Source organism: Physcomitrium patens, chromosome 1 (genome assembly GCF_059467195.1).
Source record: "Physcomitrium patens ecotype Gransden chromosome 1, ASM5946719v1, whole genome shotgun sequence".
NCBI classification, from domain to species: domain Eukaryota; kingdom Viridiplantae; phylum Streptophyta; class Bryopsida; order Funariales; family Funariaceae; genus Physcomitrium; species Physcomitrium patens.
The window spans coordinates 10,322,412-10,335,528 of NC_143410.1; the positions used below are offsets into that span (position 1 = coordinate 10,322,412).

The 13,117-nt window shown below is 41.9% G+C and overlaps 2 protein-coding genes and 1 pseudogene across 5 annotated transcripts; 1 reads left to right on the plus strand and 2 right to left on the minus strand.

Annotated features, from left to right (window-relative positions):
* Nucleotides 1-1,145: 1,145 nt before the first annotated feature.
* LOC112285208 (uncharacterized) lies at nucleotides 1,146-4,621 on the minus strand. The gene is made up of 6 exons (XM_024525873.3): nucleotides 4,484-4,621; nucleotides 3,757-4,180; nucleotides 3,251-3,551; nucleotides 3,008-3,076; nucleotides 2,501-2,573; nucleotides 1,146-2,281 (listed from the first exon to the last, which is right to left on the minus strand). The coding sequence occupies exons 2-6, from the start codon at nucleotides 3,839-3,841 to the stop codon at nucleotides 1,457-1,459; spliced, it is 1,353 nt and encodes a 450-aa protein (XP_024381641.1). The 5' UTR covers nucleotides 3,842-4,180; nucleotides 4,484-4,621; the 3' UTR covers nucleotides 1,146-1,456.
* Nucleotides 4,622-5,711: 1,090 nt separating this feature from the next.
* LOC112285220 (uncharacterized) lies at nucleotides 5,712-7,371 on the minus strand (annotated as a pseudogene). The gene is made up of 3 exons (XR_016502612.1): nucleotides 7,220-7,371; nucleotides 6,066-6,993; nucleotides 5,712-5,922 (listed from the first exon to the last, which is right to left on the minus strand). The product of XR_016502612.1 is annotated as an uncharacterized LOC112285220 (transcript).
* Nucleotides 7,372-7,534: 163 nt separating this feature from the next.
* Nucleotides 7,535-11,176, plus strand: LOC112285198 (uncharacterized). Of its 3 annotated transcripts, none has more exons than XM_024525841.3 (8): nucleotides 7,535-7,656; nucleotides 8,038-8,110; nucleotides 8,230-8,566; nucleotides 8,988-9,146; nucleotides 9,260-9,705; nucleotides 10,084-10,263; nucleotides 10,415-10,577; nucleotides 11,043-11,176. In XM_024525841.3, the coding sequence occupies exons 1-7, from the start codon at nucleotides 7,553-7,555 to the stop codon at nucleotides 10,487-10,489; spliced, it is 1,374 nt and encodes a 457-aa protein (XP_024381609.2). In that variant the 5' UTR covers nucleotides 7,535-7,552; the 3' UTR covers nucleotides 10,490-10,577; nucleotides 11,043-11,176. The 3 variants fall into 3 exon arrangements, with proteins under 3 accessions (XP_024381609.2, XP_024381629.2, XP_024381619.1); XM_024525851.3 differs by lacking the exon at nucleotides 7,535-7,656 and adding an exon at nucleotides 7,693-7,932; XM_024525861.3 differs by lacking the exon at nucleotides 11,043-11,176 and having other exon boundaries at nucleotides 9,260-9,710; nucleotides 10,415-10,553.
* The last annotated feature ends 1,941 nt before the right edge of the window (nucleotides 11,177-13,117 follow it).

Here is a 13,117-nt window from a genome sequence, read left to right on the forward strand (position 1 = left end):
CAGCTTTTTCTGGCTCTAGAAATCTTGTAGTGTGCTTCTCTAAGCATATTCACTACTGGTAGTGCATAGCTGATTGACCTTTTTGCTGCATCTCTCCTGTTGTACTACTTACTGGAAGGTGATTAACGATGGTGCTCAATAATTTGCATCCGACTTTGCAGTATAAGTAGAAATGAGAGGTGCAGTTCAGAACTCCTAGGATGAGTCTGAGAGGGGGTGTTATGAGATTTTACACTATCCCGGATGTCGTTCTTTCCTACAGTATCTACCTTAATCAGTCCCGTTCAGCCTCAAAATCTCGGGACTTCTCACATATGTATTCCTGTACTCAAACTTGCTACTTGTACTCTTCTGTTCCAAGCTATATCCTTTGCTTCTTACAGTTTCACTAGTCGGAGACACTGAAGGCACTTCTATCTCCTGTCAAGAAGGGAAGGGAATGTGGATGAAAAGGAGATCTTCAACGCTAACTGCGGCCTCACTCTCGTGCCATCACCGCCATCATGCATGGATCTCATGATCGTGATGCGGAGAGGCTCCATTGTACTGGGATGTATTGTGGGCTTGAAGCTATTTCCGCCTCTTGGAATTGAGAAGTTCATGCTGCCATTTGCAATTCCCATCAGAAAATGTGTGAACGATTTTGGCATCTCCAAATCTTGCACTCAGAAAATGAATAATTTTAGACATGGGGCACGGTGCCTCATCAGTCGCACCGCCGTGAGTGCTTCTCTACCGAGCAAACTCCATCGACGGCAATTCTTGTTTCGGCCTATGCCCAGGAGGGCTCAGTTACATCTCCTGCTGAAGCTTGCGAAGGTTTTAGACAAGATATATTTACATGAAACCGGGGTTTCTGGCACTTTGTTGCGTAGGGTGAGCATGCTTGGATATTCTGTCAAAGGATTATAGTCGGAAGTTTTCGAGAGGATATTTTGCAGGCTTTTTGTGCTGCCTACCAATGAATCTTGAGAAAATACATACTATCGGGAAAGCAGAGTCCTGAATTTTGCTCACGTTTCGAGTCTAACTTGTGTTTCATAAAAATATTAAATTGACTGCCTTGTGATGAGAACATAGCTTCTATTTTACGCGACAAAGTGCACTTGAAGTCACTAATTTCATCATGTTTGAAGGAAACATCTCTGACGAATGTCAAGTGACTTCTTATAAATCTTTGCCAAAACAAAACTTCCGTGACAGAGTCGTGGCCTCAGGGAGAAAGGCAAAAGGACGGGAAAGCAAGTAGACGAAACAAAGCTGTAACACAGTGGATTACAACAAAAAATTCTCGGTGAACGGTGTCGTATATCCAGTCTCCTGTTGCGAAAAAACTTATAATCATTGGAACAGGGGCAACCATGACGAGAGACAAATCAAGTAACATTTACAGCAACGTTTAGTAGATTGATCAATGGCCTTAGTGCTGAATGCAGAAAAAGCAGACCTGCTGTGGCTAACAAAAAGTCCTGTTTCTCCTGTAATCTACAGAGTCACGCTCTTGACAACTGGACAACTCTTGGGCCTCGGTCCAGAAGGGATATGACAGGGGTGGATCCTTTGAAGTTTTCTTGGTGAATGACCTCGCAGCAAGGCGACCCACATTTGGTAGTGTTTTGATAGGCTGGGGATCGTAACGAGTTTCATGTGTGACATTCATCTCATGCGCTACTGCAGGTGGACAGGGACAATGAATGCTCATTCGTTCCTCCTCGCCCATTTCGCTATGTTGACGTGACGCATCGTATCCGCAGGTGTTGTTGCAAGGTATAAGGGCAGTTTCATGAGAAACTCCCCAAATTTTCGGTTCACTGCTTCGGGGATTTGAAGTTTGAAGCTGTAGCAAAGTTTTTCCCTGTTCATTTTGTTCCCCTCTGTAGGCATTCTTGAATCGTCGTCCAGTCTTAGGTGGCGAATTTAGATAACTCTGGGGGTCTGCAATAGAAGGGGAATCTAATGAAACTTTCTCTGGATTGTCTTGTTTGATTCGCCATGTACTTCCTCTATGATACGAAGGTTGCCGAGGTGTATCCTTCAGATCTAGACTCGGTTTGGCGTCACCAATCTCAAGCCGGCTTCTAGAAGGGTGATTTAAGTTGTATGGTTCTTCTGCATCACATGCTTGCGGACATGCCCAACGGCCGTGACTGTCTGTTTCCTCTCTGGGCGTTTTCCCAACAACGGCCATTCTGTTCGGTTCCTTCTCACTATTCTCCTTCTTTCCCAATGCCCCATTGTCCACATCTTCGAAGTATTTATCGTACACTACAAATTGGTTTGTCTGCACGGAACGTATGGAAACGGATAACACCACATTGCACTTGTTAGCATCCTTTTTTTCATTTCATTGTATATGAATATTTTGATTCAAAGTAGGAAACACAGCAACAATTGCTTGAACATAATTTGGTTATTCTTGATGCTTGAGGATCGTATACGTCTTCACCTAAATCCACAATCAGACTATTTGCTAAACATCAAGATGTGATTAAGGAAAAACCTGACTCTCGTATTTACTTAGATTGTGGTGCTTTGCCATAAAAGAGAGCAACTTGCTGGAGGGTCGGTCATACCTGCACATAAAAACAAGAAATACCAGCCGTGTTGTAAATACTGAACAATCTTCTTCGAGACTTGTAACAATCTGCAGTTTTATGTATTCTGTTTTATTAGGTAGAAGTTGAATAATAAATGTGCATGTGCATGTGTATGCAATTTGGGAGAGTGGCGATTTGGAGAAGAACACGAACATAGATCGCATCTCTAGCAATTGTTAGAGACAACTTGAACGCTAGTGTTTTCGAGAGGGAAGACAAATTATTTAGAGCATTTTGTGCTAAGGTCAACAAAGATATTCCTATCTCCCATCCCTCAATATAGCCCATACATGAGGTCATCTTATGTGAAGGTGATATGCAAGGAAAGATGAACATTTAAATTTTACACATCGAAAAGAAACATGTGCATGTAGGTTGAGGAAGGAAGAAGTGGACGTTGGAAGCCGTACCCAAGCTGGCATGGCCGCTTGTTCTCTTGCTCTAGCATGAATTCGAACAATTTGTGACCCAGCCCCTGCCTGGTCATCACCAACAGCTCAGATCAGACAGCAAATAAATCTCTGAGAGCTGCAACTGCTTGTTTGTTTGTGGAAATCTTGGAGCTGATTCTATTTGGCGCCAATTGCACAGTGGGCTGAAGGGTGACGATAGTTCAATTTATTAGGAGGTAATCTAATACAGGAAATAAGCACCTTTGGCAGGACTCGTGGACATAAAAATCCAGCACGCAAAGGGGTGACATCTCCACAAGCTGAACACCGTTTCTCCAAATGAAGAGATTCTTCCGACCAACTTTAAGTATACCTTGAGCAAGAATATGAGTCGAACTCCCCAGGACGTTGCTTGTGAGAAGGTAAAGATTCTGAAAGCTTTGCAAAAGACGACTTATGGTGGTAATGGGACTACGTAACCGCTGAGCAATAGCAGACAGTTCTCCCATGTGGTTTATGACTATCTGCATTTCATCGCCCTGCTTGCTGCGCATTAGATTCCCTGCATTTCACCAAATTAATCTTTGATGTATCCTATCTTTCTCAACAACCGTCAATTGATTCAAGTATTTAAAATCCAGGCTAAATTGGTCAAAATACGCACAGCAAGACACTAAAGTAGGGAACCGAAACCACGTTAATGAAATGTTTCTTAAGAAATTTCTCGTTGGCGTTATGACAAATGGTAAGAGTCCAGGGCTTCATACTCAGTTGGTAGCTGTTCCATGCGGTGATTTTAGGATTCTGAGTGATGTTGTTTAAGGCAGGAATATTGCAGCAGAACTCCACCATTGTGACGAGCAAAAATTCACTATGATATGGTCAAGGCACGACTTAGAAATCCTAATCTAGTATCTGCAACTCACGTTGTGTCCTTTACCGAATGAACACAGCCTGCAGATTCTCCAATGAGTTTAGCAATAGCAACACTGAATTTCGTATTCGCTGAACATAATTCCAACAAAACCCTAGCCGATCCTGGTCGCTATGAAGGTTATGATACCAATACACCCATTCTAGTTAGTTTGACAAACCGCTCAGAACAGAAACCTGGCTACTACAACCTATCTCCTGCTTCTGCCCTCAAGCTTCATTCCGAAGCTCACTGCAATCCACATTCTGCAACCCAACCTGCCACCATGTCGACATTTAATTAGGAATGGCTACCCACTCCACCGTCGTAACAAGAAGCTTCATCATTATTGATAACCCCCTCAACAGATCATCACTCTCACTCCTAACTTCAACAATTTCCTGCAAAATGATGTGGACTAAATATCTCATCGACAAGAAGCTAGTGCAGGTCAAGAAGAAGTTACACGCAGACTGAAGTTGACTGTGAAACTTGCCCTAATTGTGACTACGGCCGAGCTCTGGTCCATATCACCGAGACGAGAGGAGGGGTAAGATGTGTGGGATTCAGCTGGCAACTACCTTCACTTGCAGTTGCAAAGGATGCGCTCTTTCATTCCCTCTTTCTTTTGTTCCCTCGATATCTTTCTCCACCCCTCCTGAATGAACTTCACCTAAATCATCGTTGCCAAATCCACTCCACAATACAAAGAAGTCGAATAATATGTTGGATGGAACATGTTTAAGATGGGCAGAGTTCTTGGCGCAACCCAAGTCTGCACGAGTCTTTATACTTGATCATGAAGGTCATCCATATTTCTATCCTGGGGGGGACCTCATGAAGAACACGTCAATTTCTGATGCCTGCCCCCTAAAAGTGGAGCAAGTGTAGAATCCCCACATACGCCTTGCATTAACTGTCCAAAAAGAGCGGCCTTACAAGAGTGATTGCTCTACCAGTCCTAATTATGGACTATTGAGTTCTCCACAACTGACGAATTGACGGTGTAACACGGCTTTCGTCGTAAGATTTGCATTACATTTATTATCACATTGTCTCAAATTGGATCAAGTACGTAAAAATAAATGGTCGACTAAGCATTGGTTGTACCGAAGGATGTATAATGTCAGGTTTAGGGTAAAGGCATGCGAAACATTCTACTATCTGGAGAATCGCGAATCATTTCTGCTGTCCTTTCTTCACTCCAGTTCTGGAACTGTGACTGCTCCTTCTTACGAAAACTAAAAAATTTCAGAGGAATAAGGGAAGTGAACAAGGCAGAAGATTTAAAAGTAAGATTAAAACATAAATAAATAAATAATAATCAAGAACAATCTCTTTGCATCCCTCAAAAACCAACTCATGTCGTCCCTCAACACTAAATAAACTGTTGAACAGCAATTAGTGTGATGGATCTGCACACACAGGAATTCGATATCAAAAAGGTGCTTCAAGCAAACACAGGCCCTTAAAGCCCACTAACTCAACAAGGACAAGTAATTAAGCACATCATCCACAATATAGCAGTCACTTCTTAGGTGCTGAAATCCAAACTCAACAAAAAATTGATTCAGTTACTACGCAACAAAATTTTCCAGCGTAGCTTGAAAGAGCTTATATCTCCGTAAGTTGTAAAAGTCAAGGCAAACATCTGAATCGGAAGAAGATCACAACAACTGCTACAAATTGCCAATCATTTCATAACGTGACCCTTACTGGAGCGCACAGGTCTTGATTCATACATTCCAAGAAGTAACACACACAACATAATCATTGCAGTGCGCTTATCTCATTCACATTGCCCTCTGATTCAAGAAACTGTTTGGCAATATGTAATTTACGGGAGCAAAATCAAATACAAAGAGAGCGGAGAATCGCCAATTTGTAATTCTTATGTCTTTCTCCAAGCCCTTGGCACAGGGATATCACTCAATAAAGTCAACGGCTTTCAAAGGTAGTTACATATGCTTATGAATGCACTGACCTTGAAAACCCATATCTCATGAATAAGTGCAGTGGCCTGCATGTAGCGAAATGGGATAATGTCAAAAACTTTCTGATCAATAAGACATCAGAGCACTATGCCATCGTCAAAGTGATGGTAAAGAATGTGACTGCATACAAAAAGATTGCAACACAATGGCCAGGTAAAAACGTGAAAACCTAAATTATTTACAGGTCGACAATCAAGAGCAGCATCTAGAAGTGGGTGAGGTTGTTTCTTGAGGTAGCTTGTCAATGATAACCACGCTCTTTCGTCGCGAACCACCAGCAAGACTCTCGGGGTCCTCAGCCAATCTTTGTTGTGTAACGCGACGAGCTATGTCCATAAAAGCCTCCTCAATTCCAGTGTTAAGTTTGGCAGAGGTCACAAAATGTTTTGCCCCTATTAACTCCGCGTACTTCACGGAATCTTCCATGTTCACCTGGCGCAACTTATCCATGTCACTTTTGTTTCCAGCGATGGCCAATACGATCTTTTTAGAAGCCATTTTTTTCAGCTCTCGCACCCAGCTTTGAACGCGATCGAAACTGTCTTTGTCCAGCAAGTCGTACACCAACAGCGCCGCATCAGCATCACGGTAGTAGATAGGACCAAGTGCATGGAATCGCTCCTGACCAGCTGTGTCCCAAATGCAAAGATTGACAGCTTGCCCATCTACAACGAGGCGCTTTGTCAAATAAGAGGCCTGAATCGTAGCCGTTTGCTTCTCAGAGAATATATTGTTAACATATCGCAGAGTAAGAGACGTCTTTCCTACACGCCCGTCGCCCAATAGTACAAGCTTGATCTGCAGCGGAGCACCGGACCTCATCCTTCCACCCCCTCGATCCTCTGCTGCCTCCACTACCATATTTCCTGTCCAATAGACCTACTTCGTTCGCCACAATCCCCTATTCTTTTCCACAACATGAGCCACCCCACTAACTAGATGCGGGGAGGGGCAATATGATACTCTTCCTGGTCTGCTGTCCGATCGTCTAAGACATCTCCGAGAGCTTCAGCATATACACACACATTTCTCGCAACCCCGCCGCAGGTCCTAGTCCTTTTCAAAACCACGTCCGTATCGTGCGCAATTCAGCTCATCTGCAATCAACCATCACCAATCAACCGGTTCACCTTCACGGGACCGTCAACTCCTACTTGAACTCTGTACCCAGAAATCCTCAGTTTCTAAATTATTTCCACGAACCTGTTCTTTCAATCTCGCCACACCCCCTATCCCTTAATCCAAACCCAAAAATCGTAGTAAGATTGAAAAGAAAAGAAAAGAAAAGAAAAGAAAAAAAGAAAACAGAATACAATCGTTCACCTTCTCACGAAAACTACAAACACGCCGCTCCAATCAAATCGAAAGGATCAGAGGCTCAGTAACTACGCAAGTAAACTAAGACATTATCAACATCGATATAGTCTATCTGCCTCACCCGTAGAACGAAAACCCTAGCGGCAGCAAAGGTCACATGAAAGATGGGGTAATTGATTGTCTTCGAATCATACCGGAGGGTCTGAAGCACCCCGTGAGCTTCACCAAACGTCAACGCAATCGAAACCACGGAGCTCCTAAAGTAGACAACCTTGATCCGAAACGATCCAATCGGCAGGATGCCTCACGAATTGCTGTCGAAGCGACGACAGGAGCGTGATGAAGTGTGTCACAAGTGTGGAGATGACGTGGGTCGTACGAAACTTCGGCGACGGTGGTGGCAGTGGTGTCTCCGTAAAGACCGATCCACGTGCTCACCGATGGTGATCCCTACCTTAAAACCTGAACCCTCTTGCTGCCAAATCACCCCTCGGCACCATCTAATGCCATTCATTCTCATTGGGGTTTGTTTACTTACTTGCTTCAAAATGGGTCATTATTAAAATTAACAACATTATGTAAATAATTTGCACTCTCTTCTTCGTCGAGAATAGGAGAGGTCTCAGTGACGAGATTTCCAACATGAGAAGAAGAGGGTTGCAATGGACTGGACTGCTGTCGCGGTGTTTGTATAGTAGACCTGCTGCACATCAGTTGAAGTGGGTGCTAGTGCATTGATTGCAGCTCTTTGCACAACGAATTCTGCATCGTTTTGCTGTTTCTTTACTACCGTAACGACCCGCACATGGGTTTTCGCAATGCAGGGCAAATGAGTCTTGGACTTGGGGGTTTGTGGAGGGTTTGCGGAATCGTTCGACGCATGGGGGTTGTTTCCAGGTGGGTTAATCGAGCACCACCTCTGTGGTTAATGTTGGTTTAGGTCGGAATGTAGTTAGTAGAGTCTGCCCTGTAATTTATCGTGGTTTTGAAGCGAATTGATTCTTCTTGCTCTGCAGAGACAATGGGTGCGATACTATGACGAAGCTTACCGGAACGAGTTTTTGCGTCATAAATCGCAGCAGAACACAGTGCCTCCGCTGTTTCCCTTCACCGCTCGACCCTATGCAGAAGAAATCCAGAAGAAACGGTACAGAGCTTCGAATAGAAAAAGTCGAAGTGGAAGTTCGGGAGTTGCCTCTTCTGGGTTCTTCAGCAGAGTTCTCCGAGGGCTGATGAAGTTCGTTGGTGGAGTTGTGGCAATCACAGGCGCGGCTGTTGCCGGCGCTCCTTACCTTATCTCTCGGCCATTTGGTCTTCATACTCTCTTGTTTGTAATCAACTCTAGTATTCCAGGTATTCATTTGTAATTCTCCAACTCAACGAAACTATGTGATCAGTTTTCAGATCTTTTTTATGCATACTACTCTCAGTTCTTACTTGAATTCCACGGCATTCCTTCAATTTATGTTTGCTTTCCTGATTCCAATAGAGGATTCTATGATGTGATCTAGAGCAACAAAGTTAACCATAGTCATGGCAAGATACGGTCTGTAATGCATCAATCTATCCGACCGGCTTTCAGTCATGATACTGTTGGTGCTGCTAGCTTCAGCTATTTGACGGACCTATCGCATCACGAGGATTATTAGTTGCCATTATTGTTCAGCTTCTCTCGCCTTCTGTGGATACTTTTTACGTAGGATGGGTCTGAAGAGTTAGTGCTACTCACAGGTGGTTGGTGTTAATTCCATGCCATATGCGTCATGATGTGCAGGCACGCTGTCAGTGGAATCCGTCTCGCTTGGATGGAATAAACCAATTCACATAGAAGGTGTCATCCTTAAAGGGCCCAACTCAAGTGCCGTTTTGTTGATTCCTGAGTACAAGACTAATGCGCATCTGTGGACTTTGGTTGTCGGCAGAGCAGGGTTAGGTACGAGTTGTGAATATTGTTTCCTTTTCGTTCGCGATCAATGCAGTAGAGGAATAGTCACTGGTGCTATTAAGTGATATATCTCTCTGACTCTGGATGATGGTATATCACAGGAGATGCTGTGGTGCTCCAACCTACACTTGATATGCGAAACGATCCAGAATCGGGTCATCCATACTATGACCTTGCTGTGACGTCCGTCGATAAACTTAACGTCAGCAATCCTTACGTAAAGAAAAAGTTTAAAGTTCTCCCTTCTGAAGTCGTGTCATGGACTGCAAAAATGCGAGCTCCAGAAGGAGGCCTTGAGGTACTCAATGGCAAGGTCATCTTACCTGGAGATTTAGCCGCAGTTCTTGGAGCTCATCTCTACTTTGATATCGCGTTTGGGAGCTACGCAACTGAAATGAATCCATCTCTATGGAAGGCAAATGGAGAACTTTCTGGCCGCACACCCATACGCTGCTCCTTGTGTTCAAATTGTGCACACTTGGAAGCACTGGCATATCTGAATTTGAGAAGGAAGAGAATGGAGCTTCTTCAACCCATACTAGCGGAGGTCAGGTGGCATTTTATGTATATTCGTAATTTTTCTGTTTTAGCGAACAAATTTTGGAGTAGAATCTCTCATGTATGAAGTAATGTTGAATGCAGACACTATTCGAAGGTCAGTAGTACATTACTTTGTCTTAAAATTGTGAACTGTTTACAACTCTTTAATTCCTATTTAGGCAAGTAGAATTGTGCAGCTAACATATTCTGTTGATTTCGATGAGGATGAGATCAAATCAGTGGGACCTCGTCCATGCATAAAGACTGGTTTTGCAAAGACTTCCTTGAACGTATATATGTTTTTATTCATTTGACACTGAGGTTGAAGGGTGTTTCCTTCCATGCGTATGAAGAAATTCAAGCTATGTCTGGTGGACTTATACAGATGGATTTGTCACCAGCTCTCGCAAAGTTTTACTTGGCTCAGATCAATCCAATATTGGGTCAGATTGTCGGACCCTCTTTTGGACGAGAGGATCTGCCCGATGTAAGTATGAGTTTGAAGCCTACTGACATGATGTGGCCTACGACGGAGTATTTGATTCGTATCGAGCCGATGAAAGTGGTAAGTGTGTATTTCTTCAACCGCAATGAAAGGTCTTGACAATGATAGCTCACACGTACTGCACAGAGTAGTTATGAGCCAATAGTCAACGGGTTTTTATTTGTGCATCATGACTGCAATCAAATTCTACCTGTACGCTTGGTGAATGCAGGTTTTAGCGAAAGGGCCACTGTTGCATGACTTGTTATCGTTGCTGACTCGAGGAGATTTAGAGAAGGGAGATTGAAAAATTATGATGCAGACCTCAGCTATTGAGGCAAACGTTCACGTGGGAGGCAAACTTACTTGCTCTCGAGTGGATCTTCTAATAGCGGGTTTGTGCCTGGTGCTAGCATCTTTTAGATGTCGCAAGCTCTTAGCAGTGGTTTCCATTTTCAAGTTCAATTTCCTGCTTTACAGCGTCAGTTATAATTGAGCGATAACTTTTGAGCAGGAACGGGGAGAATAACGATTGAGTGACAGTGTCATAATCTTACCTGTTATGTTGCATTTCAGCAGTCCCCGTCTTTAATTATTCTTTCGAAGTTCCAGTTTCTTCCCGAAATTTATGACGATATCCCACTCTTCGATACAATAGGAATGATCACAATAATTTATGACAACTTCGAAACAGTGTTTACTTTGATAAAGTGCATGTGTGCTATGAGTGATTTAGAAGGATATTTTGGTCTATTTCAGAGCTTGTTTCCCAGAATGTACATGGTCAGGTAAGTTAGCAACATTCGTGGTAGGTTCCATATGAGAGCCTGGTGCTAACGCAAAGATTGTGCTGCGTGCAGATAAGATTCATGTGGCAACGTGGGGGCAAATGGACCATGTACATGAGACCATGAAGATGACACTTGCGATTCCTGGAAAGTCGCTAAGGGACTTTGTGGGTCTCACCATGATTACTCCTGATTACCATCTGCAGGTAGTTTCTTGCAAATTGTCAAGTTTGACCACTGTTTTGGACTGATACTGTTCCGTAGCACTGTCAGTGTTCATCGGCACATAGTCCTTATCACTTCAAAAATAACAGCCAACAGCTAAACTCTTGTTTTCTTGTTGGAAACTGGAGTTTTCGGGTGTGCAATCGTTGAGAACTTTGTCGTTAGAACATCTCAAACAGAGCTTCCTTGAAATTACCTTGAATAGTCATGTTGTTGAGCTTAGCTGCTTGCTTGTATTGGCAATGGTGTCCGAATGGCCATGGACGTCTTTCCATCCTCTAAAGCTTGCAAGCCGAGATTTAGTACAAGTTGAATGGTTGTGTTGTGGCAGATCCCAATTCATGGGACATTTGACCGGCCTCAAGTTGATTGGGTTTCGGCTGCCAGAAGGATCACGCAGCTCACTGTGCAGGAGAAGCTGGGGAGTAATTTGTTATCAACTTTTCTTGAACAGTTTGACATAGAAACGACTGTGGTTCCCAAACCTACTGGCGACTTGCCGTGGGCCAGAGAGTAATGTATAACAAAGGAGCCTACTCTACTTTGGTCACGAAGAGCATGTGTAAAGCTGGAGAGTAAAAACTAACACATCCTGTACACCGGCCTATCGTGCCAACGATGACTTCTCAGAACAGGACTTGAACAAATGTGGAAAAAGAAATTCTATCGTCAGGAGTACCGTTGAGCGTTTTCATCTTGACATCAAATTGTTAGAGAATCCGGAATTATTGAAAAGTGTGCATTTGAGGGTATGATGAAGTTGGCATATACCTGAGTTGCAGATACAAGATAGCATACAATAAACTATCGCTTCTCCCAATTTTACAGCATGCTAGGACAGAAGTGAATGTGAATCATCAATAACATTGTTAACTTACACATTCTGAATTCTAGAATCTGTGGGTCCAAGAAGAGGCGACCAAGTACTGGGGAGCCATAGACGTCCTGGAGCAACGGAATGGAGAAATCTGGTTACAGTTAAAGAAGATCCGGGAGTAGATGTGTAGTAAGTTTTTGCGTTTTTGCCTTTAAGAGTGTGAGTTGGATATTGTTTTTGCAAAATCTAATTGCTACTTATTGGAGAAGTTTACAAGAAAGAGTAAACAATAGTAGAGAAAGAAGATTCACTAATATCCCTCAATATTTAAATAGAATGATGATCCCAATCAATTTAGGAGAAGAATAGATTTTATCAAAGAGCCACATTCACAATTTCAATAGATTTTTAATGCACAAAATTGGAAAGAGGTAGTAATGCATTTAGAGTTTATTTTTTTGGTACAATTCATGAAGTATTTGTTTGAATGGTGATGTTGATGATTATTACAAATTAAGTATAAAAAGAGATTTGATACATATGTAAATAAATAAATAACTTATTTGTATTCAATAAATTATGCATTAAATATAAAATTATTTTTAACAAGTAACATTGCTTTATCTTTTTTTATTTAATTAAGTCTAGAAAAAGTAGAATCTAAGTATAAAATAAAATTTTAAACCCACAATTAAAAGAAAAAACAAATAAAAGATTTAAAGAAAAAACATGTTAAAATGATACTTAAAATTGATAAGAAAAATTGCAATTTAAAAGCATAAAAACATTCAAGAATAAATATTAATAATTAAAATTAATAAAAGTGATACTAATTATAAGTTATACAAACATATGTATATGTATGGATATATATATATATTAAAAATCATTCTAAAACCAACAACATCAATTTAAAAGACAAAAAAAATATGAAGAGTAGCAATAAGGATAGAAAATCAATAAAGAAAGTCTATTGCCAATGTATAATTAAATAATAATAAAACTAGACTAAAAAATCTATTATCACTTTATATAAGGTAAACGTAACAATAACAAGGAATGTGGTTCTATTTAGAACAATCAAAGGTGATGAAAATAACAACAT